This window comes from Cetorhinus maximus, chromosome 21, assembly GCF_964194155.1.
Source record: "Cetorhinus maximus chromosome 21, sCetMax3.hap1.1, whole genome shotgun sequence".
NCBI lineage: Eukaryota > Metazoa > Chordata > Chondrichthyes > Lamniformes > Cetorhinidae > Cetorhinus > Cetorhinus maximus.
Window position 1 is genome coordinate 9,308,687 of NC_135899.1, and position 25,305 is coordinate 9,333,991.

Here is a 25,305-nt window from a genome sequence, read left to right on the forward strand (position 1 = left end):
CCCACACACACACAGCGACCCCCCCCACCCCCCCCCCACACACACACACACACACACACACTCACAGTGACCACCCCCAGTTCCCAGACAGGGTTTATATCCGGAATGTTAACCTGGCTTCTCCCGCCACCTGTGACTGAGACCGACACCCATCAGTTTACAGCTGGCAGGAGGCAGGGAGCCGGTGTGAAATTATGGGATGGATCCGTTAGTGACCTTTAACCCCGCAGATTGTCAGCGGGGCCGAGTTTTTCCGGCCGTCAATATTCCATCCCGGGTAGAAGACGGGAAAGATTCTCTCAGTGAAAGTGTGGGTGAAAGTGTGGAGATGGGACATGTTGTCCGCATTGTAAAATGACACCTGTCCACCCTCATAGTCCAGGAAAACCCCGATCTTCCGGGGATTCCCACTCGGGCTGAGGGGGGTCCATGAGGGGGAGGTGGCGGCAAAATAACCTCTTACGGGATCCCGCTCCACAGCCCAGAATCCGGACTCGGGGATCAGGGAGATAAACTCTTTCCTGTTCACAGACTCTCGGGCCACTCCGAGCCCCCACCCAGTCTCCTCCCCCACCCCCACCTCCCAGTAATGTCTCCCTGATGTGAATCCCTCTGATCCCAGGACACAGACCCAGGAATCAAACCTCTCCGGGGTGTCAGGGAGCGGCTGCCGTTTGTCTCCGTGTCTCACACTGGTCCGGTCCTCAGACAGGATGAGCTGGGGATTCGCTGTGTCCGGATCCAGAGTCAGAGAGGCTGGAGCTGGGGGAAAGTTAAAATAACACAGTCAGTGATTTAGAGAGAGGGGCTGGGGAGGGGGAGAGAGTGTGAGGAAGGAGCCCGGAGGGAGAGAGGGGAGCAGATGTGGAGAGAGAGCAGAAGGATAGGGGGAGACAGAGAGAAAGAGGGAGCTGGAAAGAGATGGATGTGGGAGGTGAAGTTGAGGAGAGAAAATGGCAGCAGAGGAGGGAGTGGAGGAGGGGGGAGAGCAGGAGTGTGGAGAGGGAGAGTGGGAGCAGAGTGAGGGAAAGGAAGAGGTCGGGGAGAGTGTGAGCAGGAAGGTTTCAGAACATGGAGACAGGAGAGAGACAGCAGGATTACAGAGAGATTGGGAGAGTGGGTGGGAAAGTGAAGGTGGAGTAGAGAGAACAGGGGGTCGGCAGGAAGTGTGGGGAGATCTGAGAGAACAAGATGTTGGGGTAGAGAGTGCAGGGTGTCAGGGAGAGTGTCATTGTTTGAGAGAGAGAGAGCTGGAGGGTGAATGCAAAAGTGGGAGGGTTTCTTGAGGGAGGGAGTGAGAATTTGAAGTTCTGAGATAGGGGAGATAATGTGCAAGACAGGAAAGCAGAAGGGGAGGGGAGAAAGTGTGGAAGAGGGAAGCGAGAGTGTACGAGGAGGGGAGAGCGTGGGAGATGTACAGCAGAATGATGAGGGAAGGAGAGGAAGGAGATAGAGTGTCTGGGTAGGCGGAAGAAAGAGTGAAAGGCCCTGACACGGCCACTGGGTGGGGAAAGGAGATAGAGACCAGGAAGGACTGATGCTAGATGAGGCAGGGGGGAGGGTGAGTACATGGCAGGAAGAGGGAGAGGGAGTTTGGAAGGTGAGAGAGAAAGATTGTGGGAAGGGGAGAGATAAGAAAGGGAGCATAAGTTAAAGAGCGAGAGAGGAAGAAAGCGTAGGAAGCGAGCGAGAGAGTATGGGGCAAAGGGACTGAGAAAGTGTGGGTGGAGAGAAGGATGGGGGAGAAGAGGGGGAGCGTGAGTAGGGTACAGCATGAGTGACAGGGAGTGGAAAGAGATAGTGGGGGGGGGGGTGGAGAGGGAGAATATGAGGGAGGGAAGAGAGTTTGTGACAAGGAGAGCGGATGGGCAAAAAATAATGTTGGGGAGAGAGGGGGGAGGAAACAGAGGGGCAGGAGATAAAAAGAGCTGGAGAGAGAGTGGGTGGAGAGTGATGCTTTCGCGAAGCAGTGTGAAAATGTCACTGCACAGGCTGTACACAATCTGATCCTGTAAGATACTAAACAAAATTAAATTACAAGGACACTAGAATTAGGAGCAAGAGTAGGCCATTTGGCCCCTCAAGCCTGCTCCACAATCGACAAGATAATGACTGATCTGATTGAGTGTATTAAATGACATAGCCTTCACTACTCGCTGGGGTACAGAATTCCAAACAGTAACGACACTCTGACAGAAAACAAATTCTCCTCACCTCTGTCTCAAATGTGAGCCCCTAATATTTACTCTGTCCCCTCGTTGCAGACTCCTCCCAAAGGGAAAGATCCACTCAGCATCCACCCTGTCAAATCCCCTCAACGTCTTACATGTTTCAATCAGATCACCTCTCATTCTTCTAAACTAAAATGGATATAGGCACAACCTGCTCAACCTTTTAACATAAGATAACTCTTTCATCGCAGGAATCAGTCAAGCGAACTTTCTCTAAACTGCTTCTCATGTAATTATGTCATTATGTCATTTTGTTTTGGATTTCCAGCATCCGCAGTTTTTTGTTTTTATCTCATGTAATTATCTCATTTCTTAAGTAAGGAGATAAAAATGGTACACACACTCCTGACGCAGTCTCACTGAGACCCTGTACAGGTGTGGCAACAATTGCATAGTCTTATACTTGATCCCCCTTGCAATAGACATCTACATTCTATTTACCTTCCTAATCACTTGCTGTACCTGCATATTAACTTTTTGTGATTCATGCATCAGAATGCCCAGATGCCTCTCTGCTGTAGAGTTCTGCTGTCTCTCGTGGTACATTGCTAGACCAGACCCCCAAATTTGTTACAGTCCCGGGCAAGACCCACAAATTTGGTTACGATCTGGTTAGCGACCATTAACTTTTCTTGTTAGTGGATAAAATTTGAAATCCCATTTACTTACGAAGAGAATAAAGCCATAAGATTGCATGGTTTGAAACAAACAGAAGAATATTACTATCCAAAAGTCAACAAAGCAAACAGATAATACTATCTACCTTATGTCCTAACATAAAAAAATTAACATGGGGTAGACATGAATTAACAGGAAACCTGTGGTCAAACACACAACAAACCGCGTGTTTTATGACAGACATGACCAAGGCAAATCACATGAACTTTCTCACAATCTGCCCAAATGTCAATGATCAGCATTAAAAACCTCCCAGAAATAATGGAGGATCAAGGGATAAATATCAACAAGGAACTGGAACACTATTATTAGTTTAAAAAAGCACAAGAGAAATTAATGGGACTTAAACTACCGAAATCCCCTGGACCTGATGATCTTCATCCCAGAATGTTGAATGAGGTGGCTGTAGAGAAAGTAGGTGCATTGGTGCTCATCTTTCAAAATCCTATTGACTCTGGAATTCTTCCTGCAGATTGAGGGTGGCAAATGTAACCCCACTACTTAAGAAAGGAGGGAGAGAGAAAACGAGGAACTACAGACCTGTCAGCCTAACATCGATGCTAAAATCTGTACCAAAGGATATGATAACAGGACACTTAGAAAATAATGGTAAGTTTGGGCAGAATCAACATGGGTTTAATGAAAGTGAAATCATGTTTAACAAATCTGTTGGAGTTCTTGGAGGATGTAACTAGCAGAATAGGTAAGGGGTAATTGGTGAATGTGGTACATTTAGATCTTCAGAAAGCTTTTGATAAGTTCCCACACAAGAGTTTGGCAAACAAAATTAGCCTAAATGCAATTTGGTGGAATGTACTGGCATGGATTGAGAACTGATTAACGGACAGAAAACAATGAGTAGGAATAAATGGGTCATTTTTAGGTGGGCAGCCTGTGACTAGTGGGGTACCGCAAGGATCGGTGCTTGGGCCCCAGATACTAACAGTCCTTATCAATGATTTGGATGTTGGGCTTAAATGTAACATTTCCAAGTTTGCAGATGACACAAAACTAGATGAAAGTGTCAGTTGTGAGCAGGATGCAGAGATGATTCAAGGGGATTTGGTGCGCTCAGTGAGTGGGTAAAAATGTGGTAGATGAAATTCAATGTGGAGAAATGTGAGGATATCCACTTTGGTGGGAAAAACAGAAATGTAGAGTACTTCTTAATTGGTGAAAGGCTGAGAAATGTTGAACGTCAATGGGACTTGGGTGTCTTTGTTCATGAGGCATTGAAATTTAGCATGCAGGTACGGCAAGGAATTTAGAAGGCAAATGCAGTGTGGCCATATTACAACAGGAGGTTTGTCCAGGGGTAAAGATGAGTTACTGCAATTATATAGAGCCTTGGTGAGACTGCACCTGGACTATTATGTGCAATTTTGGTCTCCTTACCTAAGGAAAGATATACTTGCCGTGGACTGAGTATAATTAAGGTTCACAAAATAATTCCTGGGCTGGAGGGATTGCCCTATGCAGAAAAATAAAATAAACAGGGCATTTACTCTCTGGAGTTTAGAAGAAGGAGAAGTGATCTCATTCAAATGTACAAAATTCTTACAGGGCTTGACAGGGTAAATGCAGGAAGGATGTTACCCTGGTTGCGGCGCCGGGGGGTCTAGGACCAGGGGACACAGTTTCAGAACAAGGGGCAGGTCATTTAGGACTGAGATGAAGAGGAACTTCTTCACTCAGGAGGGTGGTGAATCTTCGGAAGTCCCTGTCCCAGGTGGCTGTGGAGGCTCAGTCATTGAGTATGTGCAAGTCTGAGATGGGTACTTTTCCACATATTAAAAACATTAATGGACACGAGGATAGCGAAAATGGTGTTAAAATAGAAGATCAGCCATGATCTCATCGAATGATGGAGTGGGCTCGAAGGGCTGGATGGTCTACACCTGCCAACAGTAGTTCTACTCCCGCATCTTGAAAGGGTTAAACAATTTTAGTTAGAATTGTCTTTTAGTAAAAATAAAATGTAAGCAGGAAAGCAGAGCGGGAGAATAGCAGGCGTGTTTTAGACAGGATAAGAAATGAGACAGGGCAAGGCAGGGGAACAAAGAACAAGATCAGGGAGTGAGTGGCTGTTGAAGTCAGGAGGCACAGACTCCTGCACAATCAGGAAGATATGGTGGTCTTGCGAGGATGAGAACAATGTCTAGTGTCTGTACACACGGGAAATAAGTGACAAAAGCCGAAGGCCTCTTTAAGCATGTGATTGTGAATTGACAAGATTAGATTATGAGTCTGTGACTAGTTGTGTATAAAAAGGTGATTTTGTTGAAATCTGTACAGCTCGGCCTAGGATTGCCCAAGGCTGTCTCTCCCTATGTCCGCTTGAATCATTAATAAACGATCGTGGCCTGTACCTGAGTCTCCTGGTGGTTTGTAACGCAAACCTGCTGACCTGCTGACAGCAGTTCCACTCCAGCATCTAAACACAGGCAGGGTCCCAGCTCCCCAGCTGAGCTGCTGCACCAACTACTGCTCCCAACTAAAAACAACTGAACACGAACTGTTCAGCCCCCTGCCCTGAGACAGGATCTGAATGTATCAACTGTTGGGACATTCTGAACCTTAAATGTTACAATCTCCAGTCAACACAAAGGTCACTCCCACAGATGTGAACTTACAATCGCTCCACACCGAAAATACAGTCACAACTCCAACAATATCGATTTACTCATTCTCACTATTAAAATAATTGTCTTGATATTCTTCCTGCCCAGTGGACAAGTTCACGTTTTCTCACATTGCACTCCATCTGCTAACTTAACTGTCTCTTAACCTATCTAAATCCTTTTGTAGGCTCTTCGTGTCCCCTTGACAAGTTAAATTCCTAATTAGCTTTGTGTCATCACCAAATTTAAATATCATACATTCAAGCCCTTCGTCCAAGTCATTGATATAGATTGTAAGTAGCTGAGGCCCCAGCACTGACCCCTGTAGCACTCCACTAGTTACAACTTAGCAACCCAAAAGCAGCAGCATGGGAGAGAGAGAGAGAGACAGAGAGACAATGTGTGAGTACAGAGAGGTGAGAGGGAGGGGAGGGAGAAAAGGTGCTGGAGGAGTGAGAGATTTGGAGGGATGGGGAGGGCTGAGGTGATGGAAGGGGGAAGGGAGAGAGGCTGGGAGGTGGAGCAGAGAGAGCATGGGAAAGGGAGGAGAGAAAGAAAGCTGGAGGGAAAGGAGGGGGGTTGCGAGGCACAGCGTGCAGGAGGGGAGGACAGAGAGAGTATGGGATCGAGAGGGGGGAGGAAGAGCGGAATGGGGACGGGAGACAGAGTGGAGCAAAGTGAAAGAGAGGATGGACGGGGAGTGGAGTATGTGTGGGAGTGGCTGGAGATAGAAAACAGAGGGGGAAGGAAGGGAAGTGGTAGGTGGGGGAGAGAAGGGGACAGGAAAGTGAGTTGAGAGAGAAAGCAGGTGGGGAAGTAGGGTTGTGAGGAACATCTGCGGGAGGGGGAGGCAGAGAGTGCAAGCGAGAAAGAAAGAGAAAGGACAGGGGAGGGGGGAGGGAGTGGGAGGCAAGTATAGAGGTTGGAGGAGAGGAAAGAGCAGAGACATTGGAAGAGAAAGAGCAGATCTGGTAGGGAGGTTGGGGAGACAGTGGGTCGGGGAAGGGAGAGTGTGAAGGGGCCTGGCTGCACTGGGAGGGGGACCATCATGTCATCGTGCAGTGGACAGGAGTAATGAGGAGCTGATAGAGACACTGCTGCCCCTCCTACCTCCACACTGAAAACAGGAAAATAAATGTGCTCATTTGTCCTTCACTGCCGCCCACATCCATGTCCAGAAAACCAAGGCTCAGGGCTCGAGTCTCAGGACATCCCAATATCTGGACAGAGGACAAAAATAGCACCAACATTAGCAGATGGAGGGGGTCTAACGCCTGTTTTGGGACCGCCCTAGTCACTGAAAAACATCCCGGCCAACTATAAGTCAGGCTAGATAATGGAAACTTACAGCGCAGAAGGAGGCCAGTCAGTCCATTGTACTTGTGCGGACTTTGTGAAAGAGCTGTCCAATTTAATCTCATAGCCCAGCTTTTTGCCCAGAACCCTGCATATTAGTATTTTTGTGAAAATATTCAGTTAGAACCATAGAACAACAGAAAAGTTACAGCACAGAAGGAGGCCATTCGGCCCATCTTGCCAGCCCGAGGACACCCAGGTACACTTTCTAATCCCACCTTCCTGCACCCGGCCCATAACCCTGCAGCTTAAAGCACTTGAGGTGCAGATCCAGGTACTTTTCAAAAGAGTTTAGAGTTTCTGCCTCTACCACCAACTTGGGCAGCGAATTCCAGACACCAACTACCGTCTGCGTAAAAAAGTTCTTCTTCATGCCCCCCCTACACCTTCTGCCACTTATCTTGAATCTATGTCCCCTGGTTCTAGAATTCTCCACCAAGGGAAACAATTTTATATTGTCAACTCGATCTATTCCCCTCATAATTTTATACACCTCAATCAATTCACCTCTCAGCCTTCTTTGTTCTAAGGAAAATAACCCCAACCTATCCAATCTCTCCTCATAGCTACACTTTTTTAACCCTGGCAACATTCTTGTAAACCTCCTCTGCACTCTCTCCAGAGATATTACGTCCTTCCTGTAATGTGGTGACCAGAAGTGCACACAATACTCCAGTTGTGGCCTCACTAGTGTTTTATACAATTCCAACATTATATCCTTACTTTTATATTCTATACCTCTGCCAATGAAGGAGAGCATTCCATATGCATTCTTTACAACCTTGTCGACTTGAACTGCTGCCTTCCAGGACCTGTGTATTTGTACACCAAGATATCTCACTTCATCTATCCCTTTTATATTCCCATTTATTCTGTAATCTCTGTAACTGTTTGACCACACTAAATGTATGAATTCACACTTCTACATGTTAACATCCATCTGCCACTTCACCACCCACTCCACCAACCCATCTATATCGTTTTGGAGATTATGGCTATCCTCTAACTATTCACGACTCAGCCAATCTTTATGTCATCTGCAAATTTCCCAATTGTGCCCCCCAAGTTCACATCCAAATCGCTAATATATAACACAAACAGCAAGGGTCCCAACACCAAGCCCTGTGGAACACCACTTGAGACAACTTTCCTTTTGCAAGGCCATCCAACGACCATTATCCTTTGTTTCGTTGTCAAATGCCTTGCTAAAATCCATGTACACAACATCCACTGCACTACCTCCATCAACCCTTCTTGTCACTTCCTCAACGAATTCAGTCAAATTTGTGAGGCAAGACATTCCGTTAACAAATCCATGCTGACCATCCCTGACTAGTCCATGCCTTTCCACATGACAGTTAATCCTATCTCTCAGGATTGATTCTACTAATTTGCTCACCGCCGATGTAAGACTGATTGGCCTATAATTGTTTGGCATTTCCTTTGATCCTTTTTAAACAATGCAACTACGTTTGCATTTCTCCAGTCCTCCGGTACCCCCCCTGTATCTAGTGAAGGTTGGAAAATCATCCTCAGAGCATCTGCTATCTCCTCCCTGACTTCCTTCAGCAGCCTCGGAAACAATCCATCTGGCCCAGGTGACTTATCAGCTTTCAAGGATTTCAACCCTTCAAGTACTTCCTCTCTCTTTATGATTATACCGTCCAATATCTCGCAGTGTTCCTCCTGGACTGATATATCTGCATCCTCCCTTTTCTTTGTAAACATGGAGACAAAATATTCATTTAAAACTCTTCCCACAGCCTCTGCTTCTACACTCAAGTTTCCATCTCCATCTCCGATAGGTCCCACTTTTTCCTTAACTCACCTTTTAGCATTAATGTATTGGGTTATCTTTAACTTTACTTGCTAACCTTTTTTCAAGCCCTCTTTTTGATTTCCTTATTTCCTGTTTTACTTCATCCCTGCACTTCCTATATTAGTGTAGGCTATCTGCAGTGCTTAGTTCTTTGTGCCTATCGTACAATTTCTTTTTCTGTTTGAACTTCCCCTGTATTCTTCTCGACTACCGGGGGGTGGGGGTCTAGATTTGGCAGTACCACTCTTATTTTGGTAGGGGGCATGTCTACTTTGTACAATTAGGGTCTCGCTTTTTAGTGCTTCCCACTGGTTTTCTACTGTTTTATCCTCCAGCAGTGCTGTGCAGTCCACCTCAGCCAAGTCCCTTCTCATTTCTGCAAAATTTGCCTTCCCCCAGTTCAAGACTCTTACTCCTGCCTTATCTCTGTCCTTTTCCATGGTAATGCGAAATCTAACTGAATTGGGATCACTGTCCCCGATATGGTCGCCAACTGTCACTTCACCCACTTGCCCTTCTTCGTTTCCCAAGACTAGGTTTAGAATTGCATCTCCTCTCGTTGGGTTTGTCACTAATTGGTTGAAAAAATTTTCCTGGACACACTGCATGAATTTTTCTCCCTCAGTTCCCCTTATGTTGTTTGAATCCCCATTGATATTAGGATAGTTGAAGTCTCCTACTATTATTTCCCTCTTGTTCTTACAAGCAGAAATTTGCCTACATATTTCTTCTGCTATCTCCCTTTCACCATTTGGGGATCTGTAGTATAATCCCAGTTGTGCGACTGCCCCTTCTTTATTTCTAAGCTCAATCCATAAAGCCTCGTTTGTTGACCCATTTAGTGCATCAGCCCTTCTCACAACTGGAATTGATTCTTTAACCATTAGTGCTACCCCACACCCCTCCTTTTTTATCTTCTACTCTATCGTGTCTGAAGACTTTATAACCAGGGATATTAAGCTGCCAGTTTTGTCGCTCCTTTAGCCAGGTCTCCGTTATATCAATGACATCCTGCTGCCATGTGTCTACCTGTGCCCTTAACTCATCTACCTTGTTTGTAATAGTCCTTGCACTGAAGTATAAACAGTTTAACCCCATCAATTTCCCTTGCTGGACACATTGTAAACTTTGCTTCTCCTGTAGCTCCATGTCTATCACAATGTCCCTCGCTAATGTTCTACCTCCGTTTTTCTGATCTGAATCTGACCTATCTGACCCTACTCCTGGGATCCCGTCCCCCTGCCAGACTCGTTTAAATACTCTCCAACAGAACTAGCAAAAGCCTCCGCAAGGACACTGGTCCCACCTTTGCCTGGGTGCAGCCCTTCCGGTTTATACAGGTCCCACCTTCCCCAGAACCGGTCCCAGTGCCTCAAGAATCTGAATCCCTCCCAGATACACCATCTCTCCAGACACGTGTTCATTTGGTTTATCCTCTTATTCCTGCTCTCGCTTGCACGTGCAACTGGGAGTAATCCTGAGCTTACTACATTTGAGGTCTTGCATTTTAATTTATCTCCTAACTTCCTGTACTGAGCTTTCAGGTCCTCATCCCTTAGTTCTCCTATGTCGTTGGTACCGATGTGTACCAAGACCACTGGCTGTTTACCTTCCCTCCCCAGAATGTCCTGCAGCCGCTCTGTGACATCCTGGACCCTGGCACCAGGGAGGCAGCATACCACCCTTGATTCACGTTTGCGGCTACAGAAGCGTCTGTCTGTGCCCCTAACTATTGAATCCCCTATCGCCATAGCCCTGCGCTTTTATTCCTCCCGCCCCTCTGAGGAGCAGATCCATCCATGGTGCCGTGAAATTGGCTGTTGCTGCTTTCCCCTGAGAGGCCTTCCTCCCCAACAGTATCCAAAGCGGTATATCTGTTGGAAGGGGGATGACCCCGGGGGCTCCTGCACTACCTTCCTGAGCCTTTTATTGTTCCTGATGGTCACCCATTCCCTTTCTGCCAGTGTTATCTTCACCTGCGGTGTGAGCACCTCGCTAAACGTGCTATCCATGACTTGCTCAGCATCGCGGATGCTCCAAAATGAGTCCACCTGCAGCTCCAGCTCTGAAATCCAGTTTGCTAGAAGCTGCATTTGGACACACCTTCCGCACACGTGGTCACCAGCGTCCCTCATTTCCCAGTTCGGCATGTGTTTTGAAAGTTCCCATAGAATTTGCTTCCACCATATTTTCAGACAGTGAATTCCAGATAACGACAATAGTCTGTGAGATTTAATATTTACTCATTTCCCCTCTCATTATTTTGATAATTATTTTAAATCTCTGGCCTTTAGTAACAGGCACACTCACCAGAGTAAACATATTCTTCTGATCTGCTCCAGAAAAACCCCATAATTTAAATTCCTGCACTAAATCTCCCTTTAAACTTCTCTGTTCTAGAGAGAGAATTACCTGCTTATCCAAATCCATCCAGAAAACTGAAGTCCCTCATCAGTGTTGTTGTACTGGTGAATCTCCCTTGTACCTTCTCCAATGACTTGACATCCTGCCTAAAGTGTGGTGTCCAGAATTGCACAAAATACCCCTCCTGAGGCCTATTTGAAGTGCCCGTTGGTGCAAACGCTGCACCTGAAACTGCTCCTTTCTATACCTGTGCAATTGCACACAAGGAACAAGTTCTCTTATCTGATTTCCTAATCCAGAAGGTGATCAAGGATCATGGAACGAGGCTCCAAGGTGATATGGAGACACAGTGGGAGGGGTTGGAATTTGTCCTAGGTTGTTGTGCGACACGGGCAACACTGAAGTAACAGCTTGGAACCCACTCCACTCATTATCTGTTTCCATTAACTACAATGGAGATTGACATTGAGCACGATGTAAACTGGGTTACTGATTTGCTGTCTGGTTTTCTCATATTGCGTTGCCATCCAAAAAAAAATTACTCTTTCTGAAGCTCTTATTGAACTGTTTAAAAATAAAGACAGTTTTAGCTAAACAGGGACACACGCACGGACATATCAGAACATGTCATTGAGGTGATGGATCACCAACAGACATTCTGTCTACAACAACTTTCATAGACAATGGCCTCTCTGGATATGTGTGAATAGCTTCCTGCCTGCCTTATCAAGATACAGATATTACATCCAGAGCTGGCATGCACCTGGAGATATCCCCTGGTGAGAGCAGGAAATGGCCACATGCAGGTGGTCTAGCACAGCCACAGAGGGATTGATGAGGCATGAAACCCAATTGGATGACCCGATTCGAGGTATTAACTTATATGTCAAGAGGTCAGGGTCAGAAAGGGATATAAATCCACAGTCACAAGGACAGTGTTGGTGCAGCCAGGAAAGCGTGACGTGGTCAGTCACAGGAAGTCGTGCAGAAGAATTCATTCAGCGGACTGACCTCATGGGGACGGGCTCTGAAAAGCGGATCCTACTGATCTGGTGTTGTAAGTATATATTATTGCTCAGTGCATTAATAAAGGTTTTGAGAGGTTGAGTAGTTTAGACTGTACTCAACAGATCTGAGGATGGGAAAGGCATGTGGAGGTGGATCAGAATAGGGTTTATGGTAATGACGAAAGGTTCAAGGGTGACAGAGGCGAGAGGAAAGTTGATATTGGGTAGGTCACGGTGATGGGGTGGGGGGGGGTGGTGGGCTGGAGCTGGTGGGTGGCAGGGCGAAGGGTAGAGGTTTGTGGGTCACGTTTGGAAGGCAACGCACACCATTTTTCAAATCTGACGTTGACCATGCAGTTCGTCAATAAGTGAGATGCCTCGAAGTGAGAGGAAGGTCTTTTCAGACGGTTGGAGCACAAGGTCAGCACAAATGGCTGACTAAAAGGACACCCTAATAATTATGAGGTAACTGGATATCATCCATGCTCAGTCTTGTTCTCCTCTCTATGGTGAAGCCTACACAGCAGCAGGTTTATGTCTAACACATCACTTCGAGATCCCAGCAATGTATGGAGCTTCCATTCATTTTGTGCCATTTGCCATCAACTGCAGTCAGAGGCAGGGATGAATGGAGGGAGAGAGGTGGATGCCTCCAAGGGGCATGTGTGGTGGACTGTAGTCAACTCCATCCCCCGAGCTGAATGGTCATGCTGGACAAGGGCTCATGTGTTTAGTCTTTCTATGTTACCAAGGCAATGGTCTCGCTGTAGAGTCTCGAGGGCGATGGAGGATATTAGAGGAATTATTTCGGCGATTGCTAGGTTGGCTCCTCACGGACAAGGGATACTCCCAGAAAACATGGCTGATGATGCCAGTTCAGCATCTGCAGAGTACTGCTGAGGAGATACAAGAATGCCTATATCTCCACCAGGTCCCTGACTGAACAGGTGATTGGGCTCCTAAAAATTAGGTTCAGAAGTTTAGACAGCCCAGGCAGGGCTCTCCAATACTATCCACAGGGAATGCCTTGGACCATCGCTGTATGCTGCATCCTGCACAGCCTCGTGTTACAAACGTGGGATGCATTGCCTGAGGGAGACAGGAGGGACTGAGGTGTCTACTCCGATGAGAAGGACAACGAAGGCGATGGGAGGGCCAGTATGTGGCCGAACTACATGCAGAGGCTATAGCAGGAATCTGATGTGGCAGACAGGCCCATGCCAATCTGATAGCAGAGTAAGCTGCCAAGACATTTGTTGAACTTTTTGGTTTTCTATCGTTTGCTGGCTGGAAGGCCCCAGCACCTTCTTGTTTGCTGATCTTAGATTTCTCAAATGTATCTTTATTTATGAGAGCAGAATTAAATTGCACAAGATACATCTTCCCTGCTGTTGGTTTGAGCCTTGCATGCCCTCAACTATGCTAAAATGCAGAGCCCTGGTGCCATATGCGTGCATTAGGATCAGCACAGCGCCCCGTTCTCCTGCAACCTCAGGCACCTCTAAGTAGAATTGTGATTTTACCCATGCACTGACAAAGTCCTGTCACAACAGCTTGGAAGGAATTTCAAATCTAAACTCGCCAGGCCTGCGCTCATGTCATCCTGACACGGTTCTTCGCAAACTGCTGGCAGCTGAGAGTGGCCCAGAATGTATGGGCATGATATCTTTCTGGGAATCGAGCATTGCCATGCAGGATTTGCCTTCTGTGATCACATATCGCCTACTCATTCAAATGATGTATGTCACAGGCTGTTGCCAGGGAACTCTCAAGGTCACATGTGTGCAGTGAATTGTGTTCTGCACTAGCAGGAGACATGAGATTGCGACAATTCTCAATGCCTTTTCATCCTGGCTTTCAGGATCCAGGTGGAACTGTCTAGATTGGTGGACTATCCTGATTGGGCATCTGTGACCTTCTAAATACACTTGTGTGTCACTGACTGGGAGCTGACGCATTGGTCCCAAGTGTCGCCCTAGAATGATCCACTATTAAGTAAGTTCAAGGAAGCAGTGACCTTCAACGCCACCAGCATTAGATTTCTTCCACGTCCTTGTGCCGCAACTAATCGTGCAGAAGCTGGCAGATAAGGGCAACCACAAGGCGCCTCTGGCATTGCCTTTTCCTCATTTGTAGTTAAGAGCACCGCCTGCAATACACCCGTGGTGGGCCAATGGTCGCCATTCCAGTGGACCCTGTTCACCAGCATCTTGGCTTTCTTGAGGCCGACTGCCTCTTGCTAACCCTGACTCCTGCTCTCAAAGGGGTGCTGGCCTGCCAGAGAGCTTTCTCTGGGAGAACCAGACAGGGAAAAACAGCATGAGAATACTATTTTGCCCCTTGAAATTGCTGCTCAATGCATATTGAGGAGGGATGATCATGTTTCTGCTCTCCAGTCGCCACTCACACATCATAATCCCATATCTCTTGACATCTTTATCACGCCAATAAGTTTAGAGGTTACTTTGTAGTCCACTCACTGAGTGCCTCACCTGTACCATGCATTGTAGCGGTGCAAGCCCCCCGACCCTCCAGTCACAGAGACCCCTGAGTCTCAGTCCTAGGTAGCCTTAGCTTGAATGCACCACCGTGATCTGTCATTGTGGCTCCCAAGTCAAGGTAAACTTCTTTCCTGCATGGACCCTGCACAGGACAGTTAAAACTGCTGATGCTTCACGTGAATCGCCTCACAGTCCTTGGCACGGTCCAGCACACAGGCCCATTCTACTCTCTCTTTCCTCATGCTCTAAACAAGCAATGGTCCTTCAATGATGTCCAATGCACTTTGGTTAGAACATGGCAGCATGATATCATAGCTATAACGAAAACTTGACTGAAGCAGAGGCAAAAATTGCAGATCAGCATCCCCTGGATATAGAGTTTTCAGGCAGGGTAGATAGGGGATAAAAAGGGTGGGGGTGTAGCATTACTGGTTGAAGAATCAATTACAGATGAGAGGAGGAATGATATACTAAATGGAGCATCAAATGAATCCATATGGGTGGAGCTCATAAATAAAAAAGGGGCAGGCACACTATTGGGAGTGTACTATCGGCCCACAAATAGTGGAAGGGAGCAAATATTTGAGCAAATTTCTGAGGGCAAAACAATAGGGCAGTAATATTTGGGTACTTCAACTACCCTAATATGAACTGAGGTGTGAACAGTGTGAAGGGCACAGAGGGCACAACATTTTTGAACTGCATTCAAGAGAGCTTTCTTAGCCAGCACACAAAAAGCCCAACGAGAGGGAGCGCAGTTCTAAATTTAGTCTTAGGAAATGCAGCTGGGCAAGTGGATGAAGTAGCACTGGGTGACCATTATGGAGATACTGGCCATAAGACAGTTAGATTTAACGCCTTTATGGAAAAGGACAAAGGAAGGACAGGAGTAAAAGTTCTAAATTGGGGGAAGACAATTTTTAGAACGCTGAGAGGTGAACTGATGAAAGTCGACTAGATGCAGCTATTAGAAGGGAAAACGGTGTCAAATCAGTGGGAGTTATTCAAAAGCGAAGTTCTACGGGCACAGTGTAGACATGTCCCCACAAAGAGAAATGGTGATACTGCCAAATCTAGAGCCCCCTGGTTAACCAGAAGCCTACATGCCAAGATAAAGCAAAAAAAGAAGGCTCGTGACAGTCAGAAAAAGTTTAATACTGTAGAAAGCCTAGAAGAATATAGAAAGTGCAGGAGTGAAGTAAAAATGTAAATTAGGAAAGCAAAGAGAGGATTTGAAAAAATATTGGCAGGTAAAATCACTGAAAACCCGAAGAGTTTTACCAGTACATTAAGAGCAAGAGAATAACTAAGGAAAAGTTAGGACCTATCAGAGATGTACTTGGTAACCTTTGCATTGATGCTGAGGATGTGGGCAGGGTTCTCAATGCATACTTTGTCTCGCTCTTCACTAAAGAGAGGGATGGTGCAGACATTCTTGTTCAAGAGGAGGAGTGTGAAACATTAGATACAATAAGCATAGTGAGAGAGGAAGTAACAGAGGGACTAACATCCTTGAAGGTGGCTAAATAACCAACACCAGATGGATTGAATCCCAAGCTGTTAAAGGAAACCAGGGAGGAAATAATGTGGACCCTGAGAATCATTTTCCAATCCTCACTAGATGCAGGTGAGGTACCAGAGAATTGGATGTCTGTGAACATTGTACCATTATTTAAAAGGCTTGGAAGGGATCAGCCATAAAATGATAGACTGGTCAGTCTGACTTCAGTTGTGGGCAAATTATTGGAATCAATTCTGAGAGACAGGATAAATTGTCACTTAGAAAGGCATGGATTCATCAGGGAGAGTCGGCTTGGTTTTGTTAAGGGGAATATCGTGTCTTACTAACTTAATCGAATTTTTTGAGGAACCAACAAGAAGAATTGATGAGGGTAGTGGAATGGATGTTGTCTACATGGATTTTAGTGAGGCATTTGACAAGGTCCACATGGCAGGCTGGTCAGAAAAGTGAGATCCCATGGGATATGGGGGAAGGTGGCGAGTTGGATCCAAAATTGGCTCAGTGACAGGAAACAATGGGTAATGGTCCAATGGAAAATGGTTTTCAGTGGTCTTTGACAGGGCTCAGTGTTGGAGCCCTTGCTGTTTGTTGCATATATTAATGATTTGGAATTAAATGTGGGAGGTAGGATTGGAAAATTTCCAGGTGGCACAAAAATTTGTTGTGAGTTGAAAGTGAAGAGGGTAGCTGTTGTCTCCAGAATGATGTCAATGGTTTTGTTAAGTGGGCAAACTGAATTCAATCCAGAAAATTGTGAGGTAATGCATTTGGGGAGGGAAAACAAAGCAAGGGAATACTTAATAAATGAAAGGATATTGAGAGGGGTTGAGAAAGTGAGAGAGTTTGGCCTGCATGTCCGCATATCCTGGGTGGTGGCAGGACAGGTGGATATGGTGGTCAAGAAAGCATATGGAATGCTTTCCTTATTGGGCGAGGTATTGAAGTCAAAGGCAGGGATGCTGTGATGGAACTGTAGAAAATGCTGGTTAGGCCACAGTTGTAATTTTGTGTACAGTTCTAGTCACCACATGACAGGAATGACATAATTGCTCTGGAGAGAGTACGGAGAAGGATTTACAAGAATGCTGCCAGGGCTTGAAATTTGCAGCTATGAGGAAAGATTGGAAAGGCTGGGGTTGTTTCCTTTCGAACAGATGAGGCTGAGAGGTGACTTAATTGAGGTGTACAAAATTATGAGGGGCCTAGATAGGGTAGAAAGGAAAGACTTGTTTCCCTAGCTGAAGGGTCAATTACCAGGGGGCATCGATTTAAGGTGATTGGTAGAAGGATTAGAGGGGACATGAGGAAAATCTTTTTCACCCAGACGGTGGTTGGCATGTGGAAGTCTTGGCCTGAATTGGTGATTTAGGCAGAAACGCTCAACTCATTTGAAAGGTACCTGGATCTACACCTGAAGTGTTGTAGCCTGCACAGCTACAGATCAGGAGCAGGAAAATAAGATTAAAATGAGCAGCCACTTTCTTTTTTTTTGGGCCGGTGCAGACACAATGAGCTGAATGCTCTCTTTCTGCGCCATAACTTTTCTATCGTTCTATGGTTGCAAGCCTTCACTGTGAGGTCCGCCCTTGATGAGGAGATGAGCACACCACAAAAACCACCAGGTGCAGTCTGACAAAAATTTTAGACAAATGCACAAACATCTCTTTAATCCTCCACCCAAATCCCTCTTGCAGTTGAGGCTAATGTGCAGCGTCTGGTTTTCTACTGTTAAGAAGGCAGCGAAGAGCTTCAGTCTCTTAGCCCTGAAACCGCATCTACTGTGTTCCTTGCCACTCACATAGCAGATTTAACTCCCCGTGCGTACTTGTGACATCTCACATCAGAGCAACAGTAGCAGGAGAAACAATGACCTAGAATGAACACAATTTCAGAGGTCAGAACATGGTGAGATGAAAGTAATGGGCTTGCATGAGGAGTGACCAGGCAGCACACTCACAACTGATGGCCAGAGCTTAATCATGCTCATGTGGGATTATTGAATAATCACTATGTTGATAATGTGGGAGAACTGAATCTATGAGAGTTCCTGATCAGACACTGATAGGAGCCCTCATTCCGAGTGTTAAATGCTGGTGACAACTGAAGCATCTGACAGCGAGGTGAAATCCAGGAGACTTCCAAACAGTGAAAGTGAACAGATATTTACAAGTGTCCAAACTATATACAATAAAGCTCTCCCCTTCCACCTGTGTGCCTTCAATACTTCTTATTTTTTTCTTTTCCTACCACTATGTCTCGGCGCAGCCCAACATCCACATTAGATGTGAAAACAGCTACACCCTGTTGTCCAGGTATCCTCTAAACAAAGGTGGCCGGGCCTTCGAACCCATGAGGTAATGACGGAGACAGCGACTTCTTGCTTGTTCTCAACGCCAGATTTTCCAAGCTCCACATCGATGAAGAAGTAATGAGCTGAAAAGGGCAAGATCACCCATGTTCAGCCGTCCGGCTCCATTTCCAATTCTGCAACCACAGCCAAACCTAGACCTCAGAGAGTAAGATTCCACCTGCTAACTTGGATTCTCTTTACAAAGATGCTGCCTGACTAGCATTTCCAGCTTCTCCTATTTTTACTTCAAATAACTGCAGCCCTGCCACATCCAGTCATCAATGATGGTGGACAATTAAATTCGAAGAAAGGAAGCTCCATGAACATTCCCGCACATGGTGAGGGGTGAGTCCCGCACATCAGTGCAAAAAACAAGCCTGAAATATTTGCAAAAATTTTATAGCCTGAAATGTAGAGTGGATGATCCACCTTGGTCTCATTCCAATGTTACCAATGTCACAGGTGCCAGTCTTCAGCTGATTCAACTGACTCCACATGATAACAAGTAACGGATGAACACACTGGATACAGCAAAGGCAATGGACACTAACAACATCCCAGCTATCGTACTGGAGATTTTTACTCCAAAATTAATGACACCCATAGCCAACTGTTGCAGTAGAGTTACAACAAAGGCATCTACCCAACAATGCGGGAAATTGCCCAAGTATATCTTGTCCACGAAAAGCAGGACAAATGCACTGCGGACAATCACTGATCCAATAGTCTACTCTCAACCAGCAGACAAGTGGTGGAATGTGTTGTCGACAATGCCATCAAGTGGCACTTACATAGGGATAAAATGGTTATCAATTCTCTGTTTGCATTCCGCCAGGGCCACTTGGCTCTGGATCTCATACAGACTTATTCCATCCTGGACAAAACTGCTGAATGCCGGGGTAAGGTGTCATTGAGAATCGGGGGATCTCATTTATGGAATTCATATCAGCACAAAAGCAGATGTTTGTGGTTGTTGGAAATCAGTCATCTCAGCCCTAGTGATAATTACAGGATGTTCGTCTGGATAGTGTCCTAGGCCCACCAATCTTCAGTCGTTTTCTCAATGATCTGCCTTCCATCATAAGTCGGGATGGTCGCTGATGATTGCATAATGTTCAGTACCATTTGCCACTCTTCCGATACTGAAACAGTCCGTGGACACCTGCAGTGTGACCTGGACAACATTCAAGCTTGAACTGATGAGTGGTAAGTAACTTCAGCGCCAGGTAATGATTAGCACCAACAAAGGAGAAACTAAGCATCATCCTTGACATTCAACTGCATTTCCAGCACTCTCTGCCCAACATCAACATCCTGCAGATGAGCCTGGAGCAGAAACTGAACTGTGTGAGCCATATAAATACGATAGTTATAAAGGCAAGTCAGAAGCCAGGAATTTTGCAGCATGTAACTCATCTCCAAATCATCAAAATTCTGCCCGTCATCTAAAAGGCGCAAGACATCAGTGTAATGGAATAAGTCCATTTGCCTCAATAAGTGTAGCTGCAATAACACTAAAGAAACCCATCAGTATTTGAGGGAAAATCAGCCAATTGATCAGCATCTGATCCACCATTTTAAACATTCATGCTCTCCACCACCAGCGCACATCAGCAGCAGTGTGTACCATTTACAATATACACTGCAGCTGCTCACCAAGACTCTTTTTACAGCACCTTTCCAAACCAGTGACCTCTACTTCAAGGAGGAACAAGGCCTAGAGGGGCAGGGGAACACGACCGCCTCCAAGTCACACACCATCCTGACGTGGGACTACATCACTGACCCCTCAATGTCGCAGGCTCAAAATCCTGTACCTCCCTTCCTAACAGTACTCTGGGTGTATCTGCATCACATGGACTGGATCGGTTCAAGAAGGCAGTCCACCAACTTTTCAAGAATAACTGGGAATGGGAAACAAATGCTGGCCTCACCAAGGACACCCACATCCCAAGAAAGAATAAAAATTGAAATCCAAAATGTCAACCATGTCCAAATTAGACCTCACTCTCCTCAGCTTTCATAATTCCACTTTCCAAGCCCAGGCTGTTCTATCCAATTTCAGTTTAGAACTTTTTCCGGCTGCTTATTAAACGCTTTTTGATGCTTCTGACGCCCTCAGTCAAAAGCGCATCACTTACTTGCAATACTCTTGACATAAAGTAGCTAAGAGAGATTTATGTTTCAGTATTTCCCACTTATTCAACAAAATCATACACAGTATTGCTATCTGGTTCCCACTAATGCCAGCCTGATAATTATGTAGCATCTACAAAGTAGGTATCCAGAATTGCCACACTAAATATAAAATAAGTCATACTGAATATGAAAACTGGAGAGCTCTGCTGTACAAGTGGTCTTAAGTGCACTCTTGGTCTTCCATTGGATAGTGGTGCATGAGCAGTGCAAGCCCCATACAGTGGAAAAGTCTGTAGAATGAACTGAAATATGATCATAAAATAGCTGCACCAGAAATAATGCAAGGAGTTCAGCCTCTCAGTGTCCTGCCCAATTTGTCAATATTTACCCTGAAATAAACAAAATCAAAACAAATATTTCAGCATTATCATGATGTTGTTTCTAAGACCCGGTTGTTCACAAATTAGTTGCCTCACTTCCTACACTACAACAGTGACTGTTTCACAAATGTACTTCACTTGTTCTGAGGCACTTTGGGCTGTGGGCATGAAGGCACTATTTAAATGCAAGGTCTTTCTTTTTTTTCCTTTATAATGATTGTTCTCTGTCAAGGAGATGAGATAATTGTTCTCACTATTGCTCACCTTTGCTTTTCTTTGACTTTCATTCCCCACTGTATATTCAGTAGATTGCATAAAGGTGCAGCTGGAGACTGAGTGCAGCGAGATCAAGTGCTTAAATCAGAAATTAGGTAAGCGAGAGAATTCGGTGCAGTGAGGAAGGGGTGCTGTTCTTCTCATTTTACAAAAAAGGAATGCTGCAGGAAAGGGAACCAGGGACAGCAAGACCCAAGGGCTCAATCCTAGAGGTACTAATTAGGTGTGCAGGTAGGTAATTGTTGAGTATTTTTTCTCTCTCTAAGTTAAACCAGCACTGGGGAGACATAAATTTTATACAGTGAATTAGTTAAAATTGATAATATAACTCTCAATAAATGCACATGCCATTGAGAAAGAAAGGCTCAACGAACAAAGTGCTCCATCTGTGGCTGACTTGGGAAGGTAATGGTGGCATCAAATTGAGATAAAAGGTGTACAATGCTGCAAAGATTAGTTGTGGGCCAGAGAATTTGGAAAAATTTTAGTAACCTGCAAACAATGATTAAAAAAAGGAGGGAAAAATTGGACTATGAGAGAAAACTAAAAACAGACAGTAAAAGCCTCTACACATACATAAAGAAGAAGAGCAGTGATCGTGAGTGCGGGCCTCTTAGGGGGTGAGACTGGGGAATCAATAATGAGAAACCAGGAAATGGCAGAGACTTTGAACAAGAATCCTTCATAGTAGAATACACAAAAATCATCCCAAGAATAGTAGAAAAACAAGGTCAAAAAGGAGAGAGGATTTTGAAGCAATCATGATCACTAGATAAAACGTAAAAGGAAAACTAGTGGGACTAGAGGCTGACAAGAAACTTGGATCTGATGACTTGCATAGTTGGGTCTGTAAGGCACTGACTGCAGAGATAGTGGATGCATTGGTTGTAATCTTCCAAAATTCCCTGTATTCTGGAAAGATCACAATGGACTGGAAAGCCACGAATGTAACACCACTGTTCAGGAAAGGAGGGAGACAGAAATCAGTGAATTATAGGCTAGTTAGTCTAATATCTGCCATTGAAAAATTCTAAAAACCATGATTGAAAGGTAGTAGCAGGACAGTGAGAAATCATTACATTATCAGGCAGAGTCAAAATAGTTTTGTGAAAGGGAAATCATGTTTGACAAATTTAATAGAGTTCTTTGATGATGTAACAAGCAGGATGGTTAATGGGGAACCAGTTGGTGTAGTGTATTTTATTTCCCAAAAGGCATTCGATAAAGTGTCACATAAAAGCTTACTGCAGAAGAGCTCATGGTGCCAGGGGTGATATAATGACATTGAGAGAGGATCGGCTAACTAGCAGGAAACAGAGAGTCAGGATAAATGGGTCCATTTCAGTTTGGCAAACTTTGACTGGTGGAGTGCCACTAGGATCAGTGCTTGGGCCCCAACTATTTACGATCTCTGACATATTAAAAAGACTGACTATGTTGCAGCCAAATTTGCTGATGATACAATAGGTAGGAATGCAAGTTGTGAGGGTGGATTCAAAGTGTCTGCAAAAGGATATGGATAGGTTAAGTAAGCGAGAAAAATTGGCAGCTGGAGTATAATGTGGGAAAATATGAGGTTGTTCACTTTATCAGTAAGAATTAAAAAGTAGAATATTACTTAAATGAAGAGAAGTTGCAGAATGCTGGAGTACAGACGGATCTTGTATATTAATCACAAAGGTTAGCACAAGAACAGTATTAGGAGCAGGAGTAGGCCATTTGATCCCACGAGTCTGCTCTGCCATTCAATAAGATCATGGCTGATATGATTGTGGCATGTGCTCCACTTTCCTGACTACCTCCCTATGCAGGTACAGCAAGTAATTAGGAAGCAAATGGAATATTGGCCTTAATTGAAAGGGAGATGGAGTGTAATAGTGGGGAAATCTTGATATAGCCGTACAGGGCATTGGTAAGAGTAACAGTACAGTTTGGGGGTCGGTTAGCTCGGTTGGCTGTACGGCTGGTTTGTGATGCAGAATGATGCAACAGTACAATTCCCATACTGGCTGAGGTCATCCATGAAGACCCTACCTTCTCAATCTCACCCCACCCCTGAGGTGTGCTGACCTTCAGGTTAAATTAACAACAGTCATCTATCTCTAATGAGAGAGCAGCCTAGGGTCCTCTGGGACTACGGAGACTTTCAATTCACAGTTTTGGTTTCCTTAATTAAGGGAGATATATTTGTGTCTCAGAAGCAGTTCAGAGAAGGTTCACTAGGATGATCCGTGGGATGAAGGAGGGGTCTTATTAGGAAAGGTTGAACAGTTTAGGCCTATACTCTTGAAGTTTAGAAAAATGAGAGGTAACTTTATTCAAACATATGTGATTCTGAGGGAACTTGGCAGGGTAGATACTGGGGGGATGATTCCTCTTGTGGGGAATCTAGAACCAGGGGACATAGTTTATAAACAAGGGGTCTGTCTCCATTTTAAGACAGAGATGAGAAGGAATTTCTTCTCTGGGAGGGATGTTAGCCTTTGCAATTCTCTTCGACAGAGGGCAATCGGGGCCAGGCTGCTGTATAGAGACAAGGCTGAGTTAGACAGATTTTTGATTGACAGTGGAGTTAAGGGCTATAGGTAACAGGCAAAAAGGACAGTTAAAGCCACAGTTAGATGACCATGATATTATCGAATGCCGGAGCAGGTTTGATGGGCCAAATGGCCTCCTGCTCCGATTTCTTATGATCCAATAATGAACCACAACCCCTCACCTTAGGAACATTGGATTTCCTGTTTCTCCCATAACCCCGCCCAACACCCACCACCGCCCAATAAGGACCACCGAGCACCTTTCCACACAACAAACCCATGGACAACTGGCCAGTGACATTGTGCTGCAGCTCAACCCACAGAATGGATTGGGCCTCTCATCAAGTTGGTGTACTGAGCAGTGAGTTCACTGGTTCACTAGCTGCTCGATCAATGGGGTCACTCAAAAAATTAACCTCGTTCAATCCAAGCCGCTGTGTCACACCACCTTTTCTAAATTTGATGTTATCCCGACATTGGTTCAGACTCTCTGGCTGCGAAAACCATGAATGTTTATCACCTCTCTACTGCTTGAATCTTGAATAATTTGATGAGGTCCCGTGGCGTCCTTCAGTTTCCAGTGTAGACTCAGCTTCTCGTGACTAAGGAGTCTAATTACCAAACGTATTCACTGTCTTTTCACACATTCTCTTCAGAGTCTGCATAACTTCCTGATAATACATTGATAAAAATGTTCACAGAATTCCAAAAATTGACAGCCCAGTCCCCTCTGGAAACTCGGATTCACATCCTGAGATCCATGCTCCATTCCTCTGGTTATACAGACCCCTTCACTGCTTTGACACACAGTGTTGATGACTTCAGACACTTACCCAGAGGAACCCAGAGAAAGCAAAATGTAAGAATGGAGAGTCACCAGGGATTAAAAGCCAGCAATGTGAATATTTAATCTGGAACTTTGGAGCCCCTTTAATCCCTTCACAACTGGAATTATAATTAGGAAAATTAATATAAGAGTTTTACCAGGGTTGATAGAATTTATCATTTCTCTCCACACTGTGTACTGCAAAGGGCCTTTGAACTTTCTGGTAGACAGGGCAGTGGCATCTGCTATTGAGAGTTGGTTAATGTCATCACTATTCCTGTAAATATCAAACAGTTGATGTTATAAATTTGCCCTATTTGTATATTTTAGACATGATTTAAATGATCAAGCTACCCCAGCATTCATATCCTTCAACATTTTTCGTATAAGAACAGATGTGGTTGAAAGTGAAATTTTGCCTTTATAACTGAGCAAAAGATAACTTGGAAATGCAAGGACAGAGGACGGGAAACACTCATGCCCTGCAAAAGGCCCATAGCCTGATAACAGATTTGTTACTTGGATATCACAAATCACAAGAGAAGATAAATATTTAGCCTGTCCACTTACTGTATTACAAACAAAGCTTGCAGAATAAAGACAAAGGCTGAAAACATCTATCCAACTCTCCAAGATGCCTGCGCTCCTCTACTTCTGGCCTCTTGAATATCCCTGATTTTAATCACTCCACCATTGAC

At 45.0% G+C, this 25,305-nt stretch overlaps 1 protein-coding gene across 1 annotated transcript in view; it reads right to left on the reverse strand.

Annotated features, from left to right (window-relative positions):
- Nucleotides 1-208: 208 nt before the first annotated feature.
- The window catches only part of LOC144695634 (zinc-binding protein A33-like), a 30,590-nt gene continuing 5,493 nt past the window's right edge, over nt 209-25,305 (reverse strand). Inside the window, exons 5-6 of the mRNA XM_078566545.1 lie at nt 24,766-24,884; nt 209-762 (exon numbers count right to left, since the gene is read on the reverse strand). Coding sequence (XP_078422671.1) covers nt 209-762; nt 24,766-24,884 — 673 coding nt within the window. The remainder of the gene's footprint in view (nt 763-24,765; nt 24,885-25,305) is intronic.